Source organism: Ambystoma mexicanum, chromosome 6q (assembly GCF_040938575.1).
Source record: "Ambystoma mexicanum isolate Mex_15411 chromosome 6q, UKY_AmexF1_1, whole genome shotgun sequence".
Classification (NCBI taxonomy): domain Eukaryota; kingdom Metazoa; phylum Chordata; class Amphibia; order Caudata; family Ambystomatidae; genus Ambystoma; species Ambystoma mexicanum.
The window spans coordinates 856,385,480-856,407,546 of record NC_090937.1 but is presented as its reverse complement, the minus strand read 5'-3'; the positions used below and the strand labels follow the sequence as shown (position 1 = coordinate 856,407,546).

Here is a 22,067-nt window from a genome sequence, read left to right as displayed (position 1 = left end):
GAGGTTACTATTAGCCCTTTCGTGCACGGGGTTCATAACTACAGATTATCGCGTGACAGGCAGAAAGCAGAGGATCTGAAGCCGTAAGTGAGCACTTTAGACAAGCTATTAAGCACACTTGGTCTGGGTCATTTATTTACAGAATTCAGGAAGTTTACTAATTGATTGAATTGCTTATACCCCGAGTGAGAAAGGGATTCATTTATTTACACACAGGAGTTTATTTAGAAACCGAACCGGGGGGGGGGGGGGGGGGTGTTTATTTACAGGATGCTGCCAAGACCACCTGAGACAGTGCTGACTGACCCAAAATAAAAAATATGCTTGGAGGGCCTCATGATGTACTGCTTATTTGGGTCAGGTGGCCTTTGGAAAAGCCCCCCCCCCTTTAGGCCACGCCAAGCACCATTTTGCCACACACCTTTTCCAGAGTGCTGCCCCTCGATTTTGTGTTCCACTCAAAGCACTGTCTCCAGCTATCACAGAGGACTTGAATAGATGGCCACAGAAAGCGACATTCATGGGGTTTGGGGGAAGAGGGCATAAATATGGCGGTTTGATTATCTTCGATGTTTTGATAAGTGAGTAGGTCATCGTCACCAGAAGGTGACTGTACGCCCCGCCCAATGCAATTTGTATAGATTGAAAAGCAAAGCCATGAGAGTAAATGCACTCAATCACCATAGCACAGGTGTCTGAGGCACACGTGACAAGCTGGGAAACGACTTCTGGAAAGTTCAAGAACATCCCAGATTCGTGCTCTTCCCGTCTGCACTTCTTTCTTCCAGGACATCGAGCACCACTGGAAGCCTCGTTCCAGCTGTGTCCCGCTCCACTGGTCATTGACAAACTGTCTATAATGCACCTGCTAACACCGCAGACCCTTTGCCTTGTCTGAAGGTAGGCTGGTGGTTTTCCGGGATAGCAGGAGTAGATCATTAATATTGAACTGGTGATAGAATGGAAATGGGCATAAATGGACTAGCTGGTATTACGGATTTGACAACCTTTCATTTCCCAAACCCTATGATACAGCTGTGCATCAGTGATAAAGGGAGCATGCTAAAGGGTTATGGCCATGGTCCTTAGTGGCTCTCTCCCAACGCTTTGAGCCTGGATCCAGCCTGAAATAGAATGGCCGGAGATCTGCTGAAATATCCTTACTTTTTGGGGTGCCACAACATTTGCTGTAATTGTCCTCAAACTTCAAAGGAAGGCCTGGGCTGGCAAAGGGAGAACAGATTCATTATTCTAATGTAACCTTTTGATTTATCTCAGTCGCATACCATATATGGTGATGGTCGATGAACAGAGGCACGGAGTGCATTGCAAACTATTTTTAGTGGTGCCTTGCCTAAGAGGTGGGCTTGCATTTGACTTAAGTAAGTAAAGAGGTTTCAGTGTTTCATAGTCAGAAGGCAACGTGTGCATTTCTGGGCTATAAGGGGTGAATATGAAACTGGAGGTTAGCTTTCAGGCTTGTTTACAATCTGAGCCAATCCTTAAGAAAATATCAGATAGTAGGAATTCACTGTCACTGAGAAGTGCTGCTACTCCACTACTTCAAAGTTTCACATCTGTGACATGAGTCAGTGCTCTCAAACTTGAGAGTACTGCATCTGGATGACAAGGGTCAGTACTCTCTCACTTGAAAGTATTGTATTCCTGCAGATAATTACTTGTACTATTCCAATTGAAAGTATTTACGCTGTGTTGAGAAGTGCCAGTACTCTTCCACATAACATTTTTGCATTCCTGCTGAGAATTGCTGGTACACTTCTACTGAAAATACTGCATCCCTGACAAGAAGGGTTGGCACACTCCCACTTTGAAGTATTGCATCCTTACCGTCCACTGTCTGTACTGTCTCACTTAAAAGTACTGGAAACCTTCTGAGAACTACTTTTACTATTCCAATTGGAAGAATGGCAACTCTGTTGACAAGTGCCAGTACTCATGCACTCAAAAGCATTGCATTCCTGCTGCGAACTGCCAATGCTCTCCCAATGTAAAGTGTTGCATCCCTGCTCAGTGTCATCACTTGTTTGAAATTGCATTTCTGCTGAGAATTACTTGTACTATTCCAACTGAAGGTATTGCATCTCTGTTGGCAAGAAGCCGTACTCTTCCACTTGAAGGCACTGCGTCAGTGCTGGGAATTGCTGACACTCTCTCCATCCATGCATTCCAACTGAGAAGTGCCAGTACCCTCCCCCTAGAAAGTAATGGCTATCTGCTAACTGCCAGGACTCTCTCACTTGAGAGATTGCGTTCTCACTAAGAAGTGCTAGACTCTTTCGAGCAATGAGTTGAGCAATTGTTGGTGCACCCACCAATGCACATAAAACTTTTATGAAGTGGCCAACAGGTCGACATTATGCTTTGGGAAAGACACACAGCAGATCAGCATAAAGGAGCACTGCTCCGCCATGCTTTGGGAAGGTATAGAACTGACCTTGGGGTTCTGCTCCAGTGCTTTCCTCATGTTCTGCATCAGGTGATTGTTCGGCCCGCCTTCTTTCTCATTGACGTAGACGATGCGGTCCAGGTCCGGGAAGTTTCTGTTTAGGTCGATTCCCTTGGCGTTGGTGCGACCAACAAACCAATCCTTCATGTCACCAGGCTGAAAATGTGAAGCCAATAGTAATTAAAGAGCAGCGAACAAACACACACGTTACTTGTTTAAAAAATAACATCTTTGATATCCTGCTTGTTATTTTCTTCCAACCTAGACATCACTCACAGACACACAACACTCCCACCTTTTACCTACTACAGCGTGGAAAAATGCCTAAAGAAATGTAAGTGTCTTCCACTTCAAAATACTGCGATTCGGGGCATATGACCAAACAGGACGGGATATTGTTGAGAAAGTTCTAGTTGTCATTCAATATCCATGTCTTCTCTTGAATCCAACCCTATACAAAGCGAAGGGTGAGCGCCAATAGCATAGCAAATGAAGCACCAACCTGCACACCTTTAGAGAACGGTGGCATAAACGTTCCTACTGGCAGAGCTTATTGTCCGACTTGTGAACTCGGCTCACAACAGTTCTTGTCCCTTCCCTCCTCTGCTCCAGCTGTGCTCCTCTCCACCCATTGCCCTTCAGTACAGCGCTACATTGGTTGCTAGCTAGGTCCACACCATATAAATCCCATTAGCACTCGTGGGATTTTCCCCCCACCAGACCCCACTTTTAAAAAAATCCCTCCCCCCAATCCCATTTACCTGTTCACTATGGTGGCGAGCCCCGCCGCCGCAGCTGCTGATCCTTCCATACCAGCCATGGAAATGAAAGAGGGCCTCCATTCAGGGCCCGCATTCCTAGTCCATGGCACCCATGTTGGTAGAGTATTTTCTCTCCATAAACGGAACACCGCGAGCTGTCCCGTGCCCAGAAAGAAAATACTTTCCATTTAAAAAAATGTTAAAAAAGCATTAGCACCCACGTAGCATGCTAAACGGGTGCTAATGGCGATATGCCCCTCAGTGGCTGGGCCCACCCTGTGGGTAACAGTGCACCACACTCATTAAGGGACCCTCGTTTCAATCAGGCCCTTAACTTGGGCAGCGGAGCCATTACCCACAGGGCGGGCCTGTCACCTCGGGGCATATCGCCTCAGTCTAAGCCTGCATTTTATGCCTGCCAATGGTGCCTCCCCCACGGTCCACCATCTCCCCCATCCCGCTCAGTCTCACGCTCCTCCCAACAACCCCCTCACCTCGAGGCACCCCTTTATGCAAAGTTGCTATTTTTTCTGCTACCCCTCTCTCCCAGTTGAGTGGGCAGGCGGACAAGCACATTTATATGTGCCAGTGTCTGTGGTATGCTGTCAGGTGACACATATGGCACCATCGTGGCACAGGCGGGGACACTGAGCAGGCACATGGGAGTGTTTTATTAAGTTTGTCACTTCCTCTTTCTCTTGAGGTACACAGCCAGTATGGAGTATGGCAATATGCAGGAGAATGTCAGTGCGCCAATTCACTGATTCTTAAACACATGCTAGCCTGTGATTGCGAACAGTGCCTGTCAGTTGTCACTGACTACAATGACAGAGAGTCAACCTGCACAGAGGACAGAAACAGGACAGTCACCACCCAGCACTGCGACCGCAGGGAAAGATCGACGTAAAAGACCACTGCCGAGGAGTGCCTGGGCGGAGAGCCGCTGTTTCACAGGTAAAATAACCAGTTGAGCAAGGATTAGCTCTGCATTTGTCCATCACTATAATTCTCCAGTATTCCCTTCTCCGCCATATAGCATTTTGTGCATGCCATGTACACAGCTTGTCAACGCAGTACTGACTTGGCTCGGTTAAGGTGCTTCGGTTTTAAGACTTTGTTTCTGTTGTGGGTATTTCTCTCAACTGGCTCTTCTAGATGGCGCAGTGTCCCTGCCAATCATCCATGGACGTCATTTGGGGGCAGCTGGGGTAGCAGCTGCTACCTCTGACTGAAAATTCCCATGGTACCCCTGGCACTGTGCTTGATACGTCTGGCCTACTGGCCGTCAGTCTTAGATGTCATAAAGAGATGTATTATTCAGTGTAAATGCATTGGCATATTTTGGCAGTGTAATTGTGCTTGGTCCCATACCTTTTCAAAATTATACATGTTTGTTCAGTGGGAGGCACCACCACGATAGGTTCCCACAGGATTGTGAGCTTTATCCATTGACGCGCGCGTGCGTGTGTGTGTATATATATGTGTCCTCGTGTTTGTACTTTGCTTAAGTGTGAATAGGTATGTTTTCCGTATTATACTTTTATTTCTATGTACTTCTGTACACTTCATAAATGACTCTCTTGTTATTCAGTAGGTAGAAAGGAAAGTTGATAACTCACTGATTTAAGTGTGTACTGCTTGTAAGCCGACTCAGCTTTTAATGCCTACAATGGTGAGGAGTAACATCATAGCATTAATACCCAATCTGCAGGCCAGATCAGGTGGTAATGGCTTGGGCCCAAGTTATAGGCCCAAGTGCGCCATGGGCCATAACGATGGGCCCGATGCATTACTATCAGATCCTTGCAATTAGCACCCCAAGTTTTTAATCTGAAATCCAGGGTGCTGATAGCATTTATATGTTTGAATAAACGGGATGCGCACACGACTTCCTATTCATTCAAACAAAAACTAACCCAAGATGGCCGCCATGGAAATGGAAAGCAGGGGTGCACACAGAGCCACTCTTCCATTTCAATGGCGCCTCAGGATGTGTGAGCAGCGATGGTGCCAGCACCAGAGTTATAAGGTATGTGTGTGTGTGTGGCGGGGTGGAGGGTGAAGGGACAGACCAGAGAGCGAGGGAATGGAAAGGAGAGGAAAGGGGAAGGAGCGGGAGGTGGGGTAAAATGGCAGGGCCGGAGCTCGCAGCGCTGTGCTTCATTGAGACGTGGGTCTGGATTCAGCCCACGATCCGAGGAAGCCGATTGGCTGCGACGCACGCACAAGGTGCTGATATTTAGTTAAGATTAATTGCCATTAATTACAGTGGTAAAAATGCAAAGATTATGAAACTACGTGCTGGATAGAAAACAGGACAACTAGTCAGGCCTGGATTATTCTTTGTGTCTAAACCGTCGGTGAGTGTTATTTTGTAACATGGTTTATCAAGTGCAGGTTTTTGCCTATGCATGATTGCTTAAGAGTGCCATCTTATCGCTTAGATGGCTGAGTAAACAAAGGAAACATACTTCCATTTTCAACTGAGACAAGGCGCGTTCAAGCACAAGCAGGGTCACCCATCTGCTCACGTGTTACACGGCAGGAATGGGAGGAGGGGCAAAGAACTCCGAGATCTGTCCTTTCCGTTCCCGATACAAAAATGTACATTCACTGGGATATGAAGACTGTCCTGAAGAAAGTGGGTAAATAGCTAGTAAACCACTGAAACCGGTAGACTAAGAATTGTCTTAGACTACACAGTTTTGCTTCTCCACTGACTGGGCACCCCCTGTTCTTCTGAGCAGCCTTTTTAAGTGAGAGATAGTCCTTTTTGGCCTTCTTCAACACTTCTATGACAAAAACATCATAGTGAACAATTCGAATGTTCTAATTTGTTTAATTCTACTGATAGAATTGATAACTTATGTTATATCTTTTAGAGCAATAGTAGACATTAGATTGGGTCCACAGGTGATTAAAATTTGAATCGTTACCGTGAATAGACTGACCTAGTGTGTGTTTTAATACGGTCTGTTACGTCAAACACTGTGTTTACTCTGTGTGTATTATGCAGTGTATTCTGACGTTCTTTTAGGCAGGAGGTTGTCCCGGAATATGAATCTTGCCACCAGCTGCATATCAGGATTGTGGTCTTTTTCCTTTCCTTATCCTGTCTGCTATTAGATAAGCGGCACATCAGCTCAACCTAGCATTAGAGAGAACCCAGGTAGTTGTAGTTCATCCTATCCTTCTGTCTAGGCAGATTGCAAGCTAGGGCACCACCTGTTATGTTCCTTATTGGTTCTCTAATTAGGATCAATTTTGGAATAGTGTGACAGTTGTTGCAAATGTCAATGAAGTCCTGGGGTATTGTTCCCTTTTTGTGTTAAAATGCTTGTTTACCTAACATGATTTGTTGAAGATTTCACTTAAATGTTCAGATTGATTTAGAAAATGGTTTGATGCTTTGCAAAAAAGCACATCATTAAACACACATACCTGGTTCTTCTCAAATGAAAACAAAGCAGAAATCTTTGGATATTGATGTCAATCTGAAGATAGGATGGCAAGAGATGTGGTCCGCTTGGTAAATTGGAGATTGCAAAATGTCACAAACGGTCTCGTTCCTGGCTCGTCTACTCGACCAAATTGGGTGAAATCATGTTTCCTCATAAGGTCTTATTTTCCTTAACTGCTCAAACTGAGATCATCTTACAATGATTCAGTTCAGTTTGTTTATTTGTATTAATTTATTGATCATTTGTAAAGCACTTTATACAACAGGATTGTGTTTCAAAGAGCCACAAGGCTAAATGGGAAGGGAAAAGGGGAGAGAAATGATTATAGAGGCAAGAAAAAAAAAGCAACAATATTATATAAACAGTCGTAGTCCTACTAGGCCTTCTGGCATTCGGCCGTGCAAGTGCATTGATGAGAAGTGCAGGGGAGGGAGATGGAATGGGGGAGCAGAGGAGTGGACACGCGCTGGAGGAGGGCCCAAGAGGGAAGTGCTAAGGGGAGCCAGGAGGAGCATCTCAGGCTAAGTGCTAGTACAGGCAGCTCTCAAGGGGGGTATGTGGAGTCACCAGGCAGGCGCCCACATGGCAATGCAGTGTAGGGGGGTGCTGGTAATGACTGAGAGGTATGGCCTGAGAGCCTGTGGGGTTCATGAGGACCAGGCTGCTGGTCACAGAGACAGTGGGGCAGTGGTCGAAGTGGTGAAAAGAAGTAGTGGAACGATGTTGCCTGCTGGCCTGCACCCACTCCCCGCAAACCCATCACCTCGCCCCCTCCTACACATAATACAAAGGCCCAAACACATGCAGGTGCTGTTTAAGGGAATGTTCGGTGGTGTGCACTGAAAGTGCAAGTTTCAACTTCTTCTTACACTTTTATTTTAAAACGAAACCATTCCGGAACGGTTCCTTTTTAAAATAAAAGTATAGGAACAGTAAACCTTAATTTAAAAATGTAGAGGAGCGCCGCTCCCAACCATTCCCGCTCACTTCGACCACTCCAGTGGGGTGATTAGCAAGGAACGGGAAGAGGGAAAGAGGTAGAGAAGACCTATTACTAAAATAACGTTGCACACTCCCCTGTTTGCACTCTGTATCTTCTCTAGGGGGCTCATTACAAGTTTCCTGGTATCCCCGCGGTAACTCCAGCAGGGTACCGGGAAACTGCCATTACGTCTCAGTATTACTGGGATTTTACGGGTGGCAGAGATGCCAGTAAGTTCCCATTCCATGGAGTCCTATTGGACTCCAGTGCCGGTGATTTTGGCATGTATTTGCCAGTAGAGGGCAGATCTACTGGCAAGTCAGGCTTCTGGTAGATCTGAGCCCTTACCGGCAAACTTGTGTTTCACCTGTCCATAAGAAATGCTGATGCCAGAATTACTTGCATTTTTACAGGCATTTTCTCTGGACCGGGGTACTCCTAAGGAGCCGCATATGTCTTTGTTTTAGGGAAAAGAATGCGTGCATCACTATTCTGGGGTCTTCCTTATTACATGCCTTTTTCTAGACAAAGTAATCACCCAGAACAAGGGATTTTACTGGTAAGGTTGTATTGTAAACTGACCTCTTTCGAGTGAGTCTGGGGTTTTATTTCAGGCATAGCTCCCAAAGACACGTTTTCAGACAGGTTTGAGAATTAGCCTTTGATCCACCACAGGGTGGCGCTAGAATCCCACCAGTTGGCAATAAAGACCAATAATCCCAGTACACCCTGTTTTGGAGCGGCTGTTTCGGCGCCAGCCGTTTTGGCGCCAGCCGTTTTGGCACGACCAAAGTGGCGCGAATTCGGCGCAAACATTTTGGCGCAAGGGTCGATTAGATGGACGCGGCTGATATTGCAGGCTCTGTGCAAACAGCCCTCGTGCCAGATGGGCCTGCCTGTGTTAATGCTGATCCTCTGGAAATGATGGATTGTTGCAGAGAGGGCTGTACTGCAGAGTCATAAAAAGGGAAGCCAATTTTCTTATAAATGGCCCAAAGTTAATACATATAGAACAGGATACAACTCAGTTTCGCTTCACAATGGAACGAATTGCAGCATAACATGTCCAATGTAGAGCTGTCAAATACTATGGTGAAAACGAATGTAAGAACATTTCTAGCTTATTAATGCAGTCCTTCTTATATATTTGGCCCAAGAGAGCTTCCTACATACAATTGGGCAATCATTCACTGGAAAATGGCACGCCGAGCATGGCATTTACATGTGCAGTATTTTTAAAGTGGTACATTTTTTTTAAACTAAGATAGCTTTAGGGACTAGTTGCCACACTACCCTTTTCCTTAAGCACAGATCCTGAATGCAGTGGACAGTTTAGACGGTTTTCAGACGTGATTGCAGCAATCTCTTTTTTTCAAGCTTATGTTTCCTTACCCAGTGGTTGTATCGGTATTGATGACATCTTGGACCATATTCGGTAATATGCCCCTGTAGTATTGTATGGAAACTGCTGTGCTCCAAAGCCACATTCTATAATGAATGGCACCCAGTTGCAATGTGTGCCAAAGAATGGGTTGCATGGATCCTTTCCCTGAGTCTCTTAGCCCAGCGTATATCACTTGGCCCCATATGAGAGAGTGACAATTTAATCAGATACTCTATCATAGTAATGTATAAAGTTTATGATACCAAAAATACATTATTTATTTATTTTTTTGATGTTTGGTTTGCGCTTTAAACCTTTCATCTGACTTTCATTGTGTTTATTGCTCAAATTGCAGAGTGTGGCCTAATGAAATGTTATCCTTATTCTCGTTCTTTCTTCTTGTTTTGATCCAGCGTGCTTATATTTTACGCTGTTCCTTTATTGTTCATGATGTTGTTCCAGAACGATGTTAGGGCGAATACTAGTTTTTTTTCGTTTTCAGAGAGCATTCTTGCCCAACGATCTTCTGGTGTTAGAACAGTTTGTGTGTTCATGAACATTCTCTCGATTGTTGTTGTTTTTCATTCAGCGCCGGCCATATCATAATTATATAATGTAGGCTCTCGGTCATCTGGGGGTTCTTGCAAAATCGGCAGTATTGTTTGCAATTGGGTATTTGTTTTCTGGCTGCCATTATTTCTCGGGTCGGGAGGATATTTAGCCGCAATCTCATAAATGTGTCTTGTTTTAGACGATGGAAATATTTGTAAGTATGAAGGAAGTTGATCGAGTCTTCTGTTGTCAGATGGATTTTGTATTTTGTGCCGGTATTTGTTTTTCTCTAGGTTGGTTTTCATCCAATCGTTTTCTTTTAGTTTTGTTTTCGCTTTTTCTGGTCTCTCTGTTAGCATTTCCATCAATATTTCTTGCTCTTTTCTTTTCACTTCTGTCGCGGTTTTCCATTTTTCCAAGACATGATCGTAGTTGCAGCTGTTTTCTGTTCTGAATATTTCCAAAGGTGGGATGTTGGTTTTAGTCATTATTTTCCTGTATAAGTCAAGTTGTTTCCATAAGACAATGGACTCAAGCGATTGAAGTGCAAATTCAGCTCAGATTCGTATGGTAGGTAGTGAAGCTGGCAAATTTAGCACTTTTTTCCAGAAACTCCCTTCTAGTTTATCCCAGATGTCATTGTTGATGTTTATCATGCTTTCTGCTCCATATGTTAAGATGGCCGTGACTTTTTGTTTGTTAAATGTAGCTACTGGGGTCATGGAGAATTTTCCATACTTTCGATGTATTATTTTTGCTTGTCGGGCTAGGGACAAGGGTTTTCTTTAAGATGTGCTGCCCATTCTTCTACTGTTGTTGATTGGGATATCCATATTCCAAGATATTTTATGGTTTTTACTGTTTCCATTTTTTCCTTGCCTATATAAAAAGGAGACGAGCTGGCGATTGATATTGTTTTCTTTTTTTAGAGTCATGATTTTTGTTTTTTTCGTATTTATTTTCAGTTTGTTCTTTGTCATGTTTATTTCTAATTTTTCAAGTGCAATCTGTAAACCTCTCAGAGTTTTGGCCAGGAGTACTATGTCGTCAGCATATATAATGCAATGTATCGCTGTGTTATTGATTTTTAGGGGGTTTGTTTGAGGTGTATAGATCTTTCGTACAAGATCTGCTATATAAAGATGAAATAAAGTGGCTGCCAATGGGCATCCTTGTTTTAGTCCATTCCATGTTCTGATTTGATCCGCGAGTACCCCTTCTTTCGATAATCTGACTCTAACGCTGGTGTCCGCGTATAAGAGTTTAATCGGTTCGATGATGTCTGTTGGACACTTCCAAGCGGTCAGTTTATCCCATAGAATGTCTCTGTTGACAGAGTCAAATGCTAGCCATAAGTCGACAAAAGCGGCATAGATTTGGATTTTGTTTCTTATGGCTTCATGCTTTAATATGTTTAGTAGAAATAGGTTGATATTGGTGCCCAGTGTTTTAATGAAACCAGTTTGTCTTGTATCATATATTTTTTTTTTTTGCCCAGTTTATCTAGTAATATTTTAGCAAAAATGTTGCCCAAAGGGTCTAGGAGCGCCAGAGGTCGGTAGTTTTGTGGATCTTTTGTGTCACCCTGCTTAAATATGGGTACGATGGTGGCTTGCTTCCATGTATTTGGAATTGTTTTTGTGTTTTGTATCATTTGGAAGATGCTTTCGCATATTTCTGTCCATACTGCTGCATTCTGCTTGATTATCATGTTGGACAGGCCGTCCGGGCCTGGGGCTCTGGAAGCGTTTAGAGTATTAATCGCCCTTTTCAGATCTTCATGGTCCCATTCCCATTGCCATATGTGTTGCTGTATATTGTTTGCTTCTTTCATTGGGTATTTGCCCCCGTAGATCTCTGTGAAATATTCCGTCCAACTTGCTTCTGGTACATCAGTTACCATGCTGTTTTGTGTGTGGGTTTTGTCGTGTAGTAATGCCCATAGTTGTTTTGTGTTTCTGTTCTTTAGTGTTAGCAGCATCTTTTCTGCATCCTCTTGTAATATCAAGGCTTTGTTGTTCTTTCGCCAATTTCTGTAATGTTGTTTTGCTGTTTTGATTTCTTTATATTTATCCAGTAAATTTTATTTCATTAGTAATTTTATTTTTGTTCTCAATTCTCTTTTCTTGTTCATTATATTGTTGTATGCATGGATGTGTTTTTTAGCTGTTAACTTTCCATTTTGTGTATTATTGCATCTGTAAGGTGACAGTAACGATCCATAGTTGATTTTTTCTAGATCATCTAGTGTTGAGTTATTCATTATTTTTGGCAATTCTTCCATTCTTTTCCCCCAATTCTTAATCTGTTGTTGCTGATATTTATTTCATTTTTGTTGAATCAGCATTATCTTTCACCATTTTTCCAGTATTCAGAGTTCTTTCCAGTATGTAATGATCACTTTCTTCAGTTTTGATACTTCTGGATTCCCGCAAATCTTTATGTAAATTTTCGGTCATGTATATGTAATCAATTATGGCGGTGGATTTGCCTCTTGCCCAGGTTTCCTTTTGCTTTCCAGTGGTTGTGTCGATACTGTCAGATCTCCTAATATTTCTGCAATATAATTCTTTAGTCCAGCATTTAGATCAGGGAGATAGGTTAGATTTTTCTATTTCTTTTCCTTTTGCATTGACTATATGGATGTTTAAATCGCTGCATAATATAAATTCTATCTCGTTGTATTTTCCTTTGGTGTTATCTATTGCTGATGTTACTGTGTCTATAAATTTCTCGTCCGTTATTCCTGCTGGGTTCCATTATAGGTTAATTAGGGCCCATAAGCATTCCTTCTAATGATCCTTAGTTGTAGGTTCTTTCTCTTTATTGTCCGTGTGTTGCTTGAGTATGGTAATTTGAGTCCATGGGTTTAAGTTGTCGTGTTCTAGTATGTCAATGTTTTGTCAATTTTTGATTAAAGTTAGGAGTCTGACAGACGGTCTGCCTTTTTGCTTTTGGATTGCAGGGTTCATTAGTATGGTGTATCCATCTGCTATTGGTTGTTGCGTTATCCATGACTCTTGGATGCAGATTATGTCAGCCATTATAAGATTTGAATTTGTTGTATTGAATAAATGGCTGTGTCCCCGCGTGTTCATTTACTACATGTTTAAAAACAAAAGATAGTCTACGTGTTGCCCCAGTGGTCCATGTATTGAATGCACCATCGACATTTGGAAGCAACAATTAATGGGTAACATTTGATAGACATATGTGGATTTTGACCAACAGAAACTCAATCATTTGTATTTATTTTTTGCTGTGGTTATACAGTACAGTAATACTTCATAGACATTACGTTTAATTTTAAGCTTCAGTTAGCGCCTGAAATTCGCACGATTGGCATTAGCTCTAATCCACGCCCTTAAATTGGTTTTTATGCTGCTGTATTGATGAGGAAACGTGTTGGCTCCTCAGACTTGGCTAATGTCAACGCTCAAACCTTGGCCAATAGCGTGGTCAGACTTTTTTGACTGGGGTGGCCCAAGGGGGGCACCGACTTATGCAGGGGTAGCATGAAGAGTGACTGTGTGCGCGTGTACACACACACACACATGTTTAGGATAATGGGTGGCACCTGGGGTGACCAGTCAGATTCCAGGGGTAGCACGTGCCACCCCAGGAAACCCCCTGGACACACATAATGTCATCACAGCGTGGGCACCAAATGGCAGCAGTGCGCTTTTCAGCATGATCACGTTGCATTGCTCTAGTCATGGGACCTCCCATCTTAAACAAGTGTATCACATTTCCCAGGGACTGGCAGCATGCATTGGCATTTCCATGTGTCATTGCAATGAATGCTTTTTACGATGGGTAGACATTTTATAGAAAAATATAAATTCCATATTCTAATGTACTGCATCTTTTAATGTGATATCTGGGTGAAAGTGTACTTTCCCCACACTGAATGTATGCGTTATTAAAAGATTCTGTTCATAAATTGCCTTGGGAAATATCTATTGTTATTTATCTACACGCCATCCGCTCCCCACCGTACCCACCGATTTGTGACTGCTCATTAATTAAATTTAACCCACATATTAAAACAGATTTTACTCCCCTTGATTATAGGGAAGAAAAGTGATCGTAGCTATTAAGTAACTACTTTAATTGGTTCCTTAGCTATAAACCAGACAATTCTTAGGCTGCAGCCCCAATTATTGGTTCACAACATGTTAGGGCCCCCCACTTGATTTTTATATCACACTTATTGGTGCTATAGAGAAGCTGAGGCAGAAGTGTTGAAGACGAGAATAAGGCGAGGTAAATAGCACACGGGCGCGCACGGGACTGAACAGCACCGAGAAAGGACGAGCCAAGCTGGAAGGACTCCGCGTCAGGAGTTCTCCTGGGACGACAGACCACACTCGCTCTGGCCGCTCTCTCTCTCTCTTCATATCTCTATCTAAATACATAATTCCCTCCTGCTTTCACTCTCCAAACGCCTCCAGTTGCTAAAATTAGCCTCGCTAGCAATGTGTGAGCTGTACACCTCCATTCCAAGGACTGAACTCCATACATTTCCCTCCATTACATTTTGCCAATCAAAGCACCATGCAAGATGTTTCCAAGCTCAAGTTAATGCAGCTATGATACTCGTGTTATATTCCTAGCAACTATAAATGCTGCAGGCAGAGCTTTAGGTGGGCCAGCCCACCCTTGCTGGATTAGTATGCATTTGGACCTCTATGCCTCAAACACAATAGTACACGTTTATTTTCTTGTAAAATACGACAAAAATGTTCCTAATAATAAGCAAGAGCGCTCTCTCCTAGACATGATTTCACAAGCGCCACTAGGTGGCAGATCAGGACCAAAGATGCAGCGTCAAAATGTCCCAGCGCCCTGCCGGCTGCGTCCAACAGGGCGCGCCGAAATGTCGCGTGCCGAACCTCCTGCCCCACAATAATCATATGGGAGAGAAACCCAATTGTACAACGATAAGACTTGAGGGAAACATGTTGGAGGCATGTAGTTCTTGTTGAGCAGGGCACCATGGACGTGGAGTGTTTCACTAACCTGAGACGCAGCCTTCTCAAAGCCATCGGGGTTCAAGGAGGGCATGATGTGGATGCGGGTGCTATGGATCAGGTTGATGATGGTCTGGTTGCCCTTCTGGTATTCGTTGCAGAGATACTGGGCCAGGAAGATGAGCAGCTCCCTTCCCACGGCCTCGTTTCCGTGCATGTTGGCAATGTATTTGAATTCGGGCTCGCCTGTAAGAACAAGACACGGCGCATTGGTACGATACAAAGTGCGATTATAATTACCTCATTTTAGACGCCCCCCCACCCCACAAAAGCGGTGTGCATGCACACGCAACAAAATAACACAGATTTCTACACCACGTGTACATCCTGCTAACTGGCCCACTGCAGAAGGGTTGCCGAGTTGGCGATCAAAGCTAGCACTGATTCCAACAGAGGTAGATTTGAAGATGTGTTGGTCATACCCTGCATCCTTCTTCTCTCTGGTGTTATCTGCTGCCGCTCCGCCTTCAGTGTGAGGAGGGGATGGTGAGGTAGCAATAGAGATGTTGGTGCAATGGTGAAGCAGGGTGACAAGTAGGAACACTGGGCCTTATTCTAAGGCTGCCGGTATCCTAGCAGTAGAGCAGCCAGCATACCAGCAAATGTAGATACCGCCGGTAGATACCGCGATATATAGCTGCCGGTGCCGGCTTTTTTTTTTAAGGTAGGGCACCTGCCTTACCTCAGGCTTTTAGCTGGAGGTAACAAAAGCAGTGCACCGGTAAACTCATAGTTGGATAGTCCGGTAAAGTGCTGGTATCCACGAATACGGCACTTTTTTACCAGACCAGCCGACTTAGAATGAGGCCCACTGTCTTTTTTTGGAAGGAAGGTACTGCACACTATAAGAACGTGTTTTGTTAATTTCCAATGCGATGGCAATCATTGGTTGGCAATGGGGAAACCTGGCACATTATTGGTTAAGTAGGCAATGGCAAGTGTAGTTGGTTATGAAGCCTCTTATTCGGCCTGCACACCAGAGGCTGTGAAATCGCATGATGCTTTTTGCCACTGGGCTCTGGGGGCAGTCAAGTACAACACATGAACAAGACTTTACACCCTATTGACATATGAGAGGCCTGCAAAATAAAGGCAGTCTTTGCTGCCCGAAATTCAATACTAATGATTCACCCTCCTACAAGCTGACATCATAGCAAGTGCCTGGTTAACGCTGGTGCACCTCTCTTCCATAATGGAGCCAGTGAACCAGGCGACCTCTCATGGGCTGTAGGGCATGGAGTGGCGGGCGAGGAAGAAGCAGCAAGGGGCGAAGACAGACTCTTAGCGGGAAATATGCCCCAACCCCAAAGGCAAAATAGCTGTGTTTGAAATCCCCAATCTCAAACAAGGAGATTGTGATTTTGTTTTAATTTAATACGTTTTCTAAGGCTAGGACATGGGCCTTCTCTCCAGCCAAACCCCAACCACATCTCTGCTGAGTGCCAGGGCACTGCTGATCTTCCAGGCAAAGCAGTTCTGCTGCTCCAACTACATGAAGGTGGGCGCGGGGCACACTTAAAATATGCACTTGCAGTGCCATAAAAGGCAAGTATCAAGTTTGGGACCGTTGATAATGGAACTACGTTCTTATGGGTGAAGTTGCCTTCACACCAAAATGAAGTTACGAACCATCACCTGAGTAAGCAACCTGAAGATGTTCTTTTGCTCCAAGGTCAGCTTTGGTTTGATATATGGGGTCACTGAGGAATACTGTATTATAAATGCCACATGTTAATGAAAGCACTGCCAAATGTTGGATTCGTTTTCAAGGTCTTTTATTCGCCATGTCGACAAATGAATCACAATTTCAGGGCCAGCATGTCTGATCCTATGGATTTACTGATAGTTAATCAATATGTATCATGAATAATGCATTAGTGACTTTAGCAAGCGTTGAGTGGTGACCTTTTAGGACCTATAGATTTCCGATTTCTGATCACCCAATTCTGTGCCTCCAAGTAGAATGCGCGCGCCCATACAACCATCAACCGTAGCGTGGGGGGTGGAGGCAATCTATCAGACCAGCAGGCAGGAGCGCAAGAGATAACCCGCTACCTTTCTCCCCTGTTCAGATCCATATCAGCAATGTGCGCACAGTGGCAATGACGCAGAACAACAATAAGGCTGGTGATGACATTAGAGGCGAATGCTTGGTGATAAGAGCCAGTGAGTCAGCTTTGATGATAACCTACACTTTATTTATTTAATTTTAATTGTTTTTTTATAACGCACACAATACCGTACGCGAGTTCGGTTTCTAAGCGCAGATCCGGGATTCGAACCTCTGTTGCTCTATACCGTACCTGAGTTTGGTGTCTAAGCGCGGATCATGGATTCAAACCTCTGTTGCTCTACGTGATCTTGCTTCCAAGACCAGCACGTAAACCCCCTGTGCTATCCTCCGTTCACAAAACTGTACCACATTCACGTAAAACGTGACCTGCCAACAGCAGCATGATGGAGGCCCCATTTGGGAGCAGGGAGCACTGGAAATGGAAGGAGGGGCAGGCAAGCCAACAAGTTACAGAATGGGGGGGGACACCTAGAAACTGAGAAGACAGCCAACGCTTTGTGATGCCTGAGGTCACACTGTTCACCCCTAAAATCAAAGGCAGGGCATCTACTCCAAATCAACACCGGGCCATGGAAAACTCACAGGAGCAAGAACCTACATCTATAACGACCAGATCACGACAAGGGTCACGTGTTTTACTTCCGTGGTCGTCACGTGTTTTACTTCCGTGGCCTTCCTGGTCATTTATAGAACAGCCACTTACAACTAACAATCATAGGGGATTTTAATATGCAAGCTTCAGAGATCTAACACATCCGCAAGAACTATATATGCCACCCAAAATAGGTGGCAGAAGGAGCAACACATTTGCCAGGACATAACTAGGTGCAGTCATCTGCAACCAAGCTCTGATGACTACGGCCCCACCTCCACCACTCTCATGGGGTGACAACCTGTCCCCACGCCTTACAGAATCAAGGCATCAGTAGGGCCTCTTCCCAAACACAAGAAAGTTCCAAAGCATGGAAGGGCCTGAACATGGACAACCCTGGAGACACCTAAGAGAAAAATGCACCAGCCTCAGACTCGCACTAGGACAGAGACCATGAAACATGGCTGCTCACTCAGCAACACTAGATTCTTAGAGACCTCGAAAAACCCATTCCCCGGAAAACATTTAAACCCTCTGATAAAAAAAAACACACAGCTAGATGCTTATCCCGCAAAATGAATGCACTGACGAAGAATTCGAGGAAACTGCAATTATTATGCAAGTTAAACTAGAATAGGCCCGACAAAGCAGCACATCAAAAGCACATGCACCACTACAGGGTCAAGACACTGAGAACAAAGTAAGGAACACAACACAAAATAAATTGAATTTGCTGCATCACAAGAAAAGATGTTCAAATTAGTAAAACATGGCCAGAACCAGCCAGCAATACCATGCCAATGCAATCTCAGAACCAGTGAGGAGGCGTCACTCGCATTTCAACTGCGTCCTGGGCAAGAAAGTAAGAACCCTGGACCATTGACCAGGTAAGGTCTTTTACCTCTTCCTTTTCCTCCTCTCTTCCCTGCAAAAAAAGTGTTGGTGTGCCAAATAAAGAGGCATGAACATAAAGAAAATAGTTTAAAACGTTTTCTGTGTGGCACGTTTATTATCTTTGCAGAATGCATAGGTGTGGTCAGCTAACATACTTGTTCTGGTCTTCTGTATAAAAATGCCCTATGTTCAGTTCTTAACACTGAACTGTTAAGCGCATGATGCGTAAAAACAATGGCTTTTTAAATGAGCCATCACTTATAAATAGTTCCACCTCAAAGGCTTTCAATAAAAAGCATGAGGGGCGCTGGGTGTGTGACTTCAGAGCATCTCACGCGCTGCGCTGGAATATGCATTCCATTGTGTGCATATTCTGAATGCATTGCAGTCATCGAAAAGTCAACAGAGAGCAGCCAGTCGGTTGGGCCCCTTCCTGTGCCCTCCTCAGCTACTTACCTCTGTGCCCCGGACCATCTCCCCCTCCTCCCCGGGCAAAGAAACAGGCCTGGTTAAAGACATCCTCAGATAGCGTTAGTACAACTCAGACTCACTGTAACGTTGGGTAAACAACATTCCACACATATCTGTGATATGTCCATTAGTTCCACTTGCTCCAACTTCCGCAGCCTACTGTTGCTGATCAGAGCGGCATCGTATATCTCCCTACTTTCCAAATGCAGGTATCAAGCATTTCATCAACATAGAAGAAGGACCGACGTGTTGTGTGATGTCTCGATGTTAAACCTGGGGCCCATCTTGTCATGACATATAAACCACTTTATTTCAAATGGAGACCCTATCCTTCCATTCCTATGCTACGCATCGTCTGCACATTTTGCTGATTTTTGCAACCACTCCTTTTCCTCAGGATCCTTCCACTTCCCTCTGAAGCACTCCCTTGTGCATCCTCTTCTCAAGAAACCCAGAGCTGATCCTTCCTGTGCGGCTAACTATCGTCCAATTTCCATTACTCCCTTTTTGGGCAAACTCCTGGAAAAGCTGCCCATCTCCCAGCTTAACTTTCATTCCGATTCTGTGGGCTGTCTCCATGACCACCAGTCTGGCTTCAGAGCTGCCAGAAGCACAGAAACTGCTCTCCTGAACATCCGTGAAGACCTGCTCTCCAACCTTGACTCTAACATTCCCTCTGTCCTCATCCTACTCAAACTCTCTTCTGCTTTTGACACAGTTAACCATACCATCCTGCTCAACCGTCTCTGTGATAACATGGGTATCACCGATGAGCCCCTGGCCTGGCTGACCTCTTTCTTCTCTGATCGACCCTCCCATGTCATACTGGGGTCCTTCCTTTCATCTATCTCCCTCTCTACCTATTGTGTTCCCCAGGGGTCTAACCTCTCACCCTGGCTTTTCAAACAATACCTGGCAACTCTCGCCCACTGCATTGCTATTTGCTGCTCAAATTTCCAGTGCTACGCTGACGACACTCCATTTTCAGGCTGCCCTCGGCCACCTCCTCTCCCTCTCTCATCTCGGATTGCCTTACTGCCATTCAAGATTGATGTTCCGCCAATGCTCTTTGTCTGAATGCCAGCAAGACTGAGATCCTCCTCATCGGCACACCTTCTCCATCCTTTCCCCTTACTCTCTGGCCGGTTTCCCTGGCCTCTCCTCCTACCCCCACCTGCGAGGCTAAGAACCTCAGGGTCATCTTTGATTCCACACTTTCCTTCTCCGCACACATCTCTGATGTCTCTAAAAAGTCAAACTTCCTACTGCACCTCCTCAGAGGAACTCTGCCCTTCCTCTCCTTCCCCCAGAAGCTCACTGTCTCCTAGACTCTGGTTCTCTCTAGGTTGGACTACTGTAACAACCTCTTGCTAAATCTACCTGCCTCTACTCTCCGCCCTCTGCAACTAATCCAGAACAGGACTGCAAGACTTGTCCTTGGCCTCAAGCCCTGGGATCGTATCTCTCCAGCTCTGAAATCTCTCCATTGGCTCCCACTGTTTGTTTGTTTGTTTGTTTGTTTATTTATTTATATTGCGCACCAGACCCTTAGGTTACCGGGCGCAGCAACAAGTATATGCGAAGCTTACAATGTTACAATGTTATATAAATGAATTTACAATATTACACCATATTGCACAAATTACAAGAATGTACAGATAAAGATTTGCCGTATTTACATGAATGTACAGTTAGCAATATACAGGATTTGCGGTAATAAGCATAAAGGTTGATGTCACGTCAGGGTGCATTGGGTCGGACTACACTTGTGAGTGTTCGGGTGTTAAGTCGTTGTTGGCGATAATGTGTTTGATAAGGTTCCTTCTGAAATGGGGGAAGGGTTGGTCAGCTCTTAGGTTAGGTGGCAGGGCGTTCCACAGGTTAGCAGCTTTCACAGGGAAGCAGGCGCCACCAATTTTGGCGAGTCTGAATCTAGGTACTGCCAAACAATTGGAATTGGCGACTCTCATGGGTCTATTAGAAGTTTTTCTTTTTATTTTGTCCATTAAGTAGCTGGGAGCTGCATTATTTAAGGCCTTATGGGTTAATGAGATCATTTTTAGCTGGATTTTATTCTCCGTAGAGAGCCATTTATGTTGCCGCCTAGTCGAGGAGATATGCTCCCTCTTTTTTATTCCTAATGCAGCTCTGAGAGCATTATTTTGTAGAATTTGAAGTCTTAGGGTAGTGGCTTTATTGGCGCTACTGTATAGGGCATTACAGTAGTCTAGTCGGGAAAGAATTAAGGCTCTAGCCAGGATTAGGCAGCTGGTATTGGACAGGAAGGGCTTGCCTGCTCTGATCAATTTACAAGTGTAGGCAGTAGTGGAGGCTAGGGAGTTTACCTGTTTAGTGAAGGACAGGGTAGAGTCGAGATAGAAACCAAGTGTTTTTACTTCCCTCGAGACTTTAATGGCATTTCCGTCTATGCTGAAGGCTGAGTAATCCGGGCCCAATTTGTTAATATTAGCTTGTGTGCCCAGAATGATCAACTCTGTCTTATCATCATTCAGGCAAAGACCGTGAGTGGCCATCCATGCCTGAATGATGAGATACACTCTATTCACCAACTCCCCATCCCTGCTGTGATCCCCAGAAAGTGGGAAGAGAATCTGTGTATCATCTGCATAGTTAGTGTAGGTGATACCGAGATTGTCCAGATCGTCGAACAGAGGTTTGGTGAATATATTGTAGAGGGTCGGAGAGACGCAGGATCCCTGAGGGACTCCACAAGTAATAGGTATAGGGTCAGCTGCTGCCGAAGGGGAAAAGAATCTCATAGTTCTCTCACTTAGAAAGGATTCTATCCAACTGATGGCTTGGGTGGAGAAGTGAGCAGCAACGTCCAGGTGTTTGCAGAGGACTTTGTGGTCCACAAGATCAAACGCAGCTGAGAGATCTAGTAGGAGGAGGAGGGCTGTCTTGCCCTGATCTCTCAGTTCGTCTATTTGGGCCTTTAAGTCAATCAGGGCTGTTTCCGTTCCGTGTAGTGGGCGGAAGCCAGATTGTCTAGTTCCTAGTAGTTTGTGCAGTTCAAGGTAGTTTTGAATCTGTATATAGGCCACTTTGTCCAGGATCTTTAGCAGAAACGGAACTGTAGTGATTGGGCGGTAATTGGTGGGGATAAGAGGATCTAGAGTTTGCTTTTTAAGCAACGGGAGCACCCAGGATTGTTTTAGATTAGCTGGGATGATGCCTGTAGAGAAGGATGCATTGACCAGTTTGGAGATAAATGGTGATAGGTCTCTGGCAGCGTCTTTTATTAGCTGTGCTGGGCAGATGTCACCTTTGCAGTTGGATGGTTTGAGGGTGAGGATAATTTTTTCAATCTCAAGTGTGGAAGTTTTGGTGAAGGAAAATTTGGTATGTTGAGGCATGTGGATCGCCTTAGGTGGT

The 22,067-nt window shown here is 44.5% G+C and overlaps 1 protein-coding gene across 1 annotated transcript in view; it reads right to left on the bottom strand.

The window, feature by feature from the left end:
- CPE (carboxypeptidase E) overlaps positions 1–22,067 on the bottom strand; it is a 334,050-nt gene that overhangs the window by 116,981 nt on the left and 195,002 nt on the right. Inside the window, exons 2-3 of the mRNA XM_069631383.1 lie at positions 14,630–14,826; positions 2,456–2,623 (exon numbers count right to left, since the gene is read on the bottom strand). Of these exons, the coding sequence (XP_069487484.1) occupies positions 2,456–2,623; positions 14,630–14,826 (365 nt within the window). The remainder of the gene's footprint in view (positions 1–2,455; positions 2,624–14,629; positions 14,827–22,067) is intronic.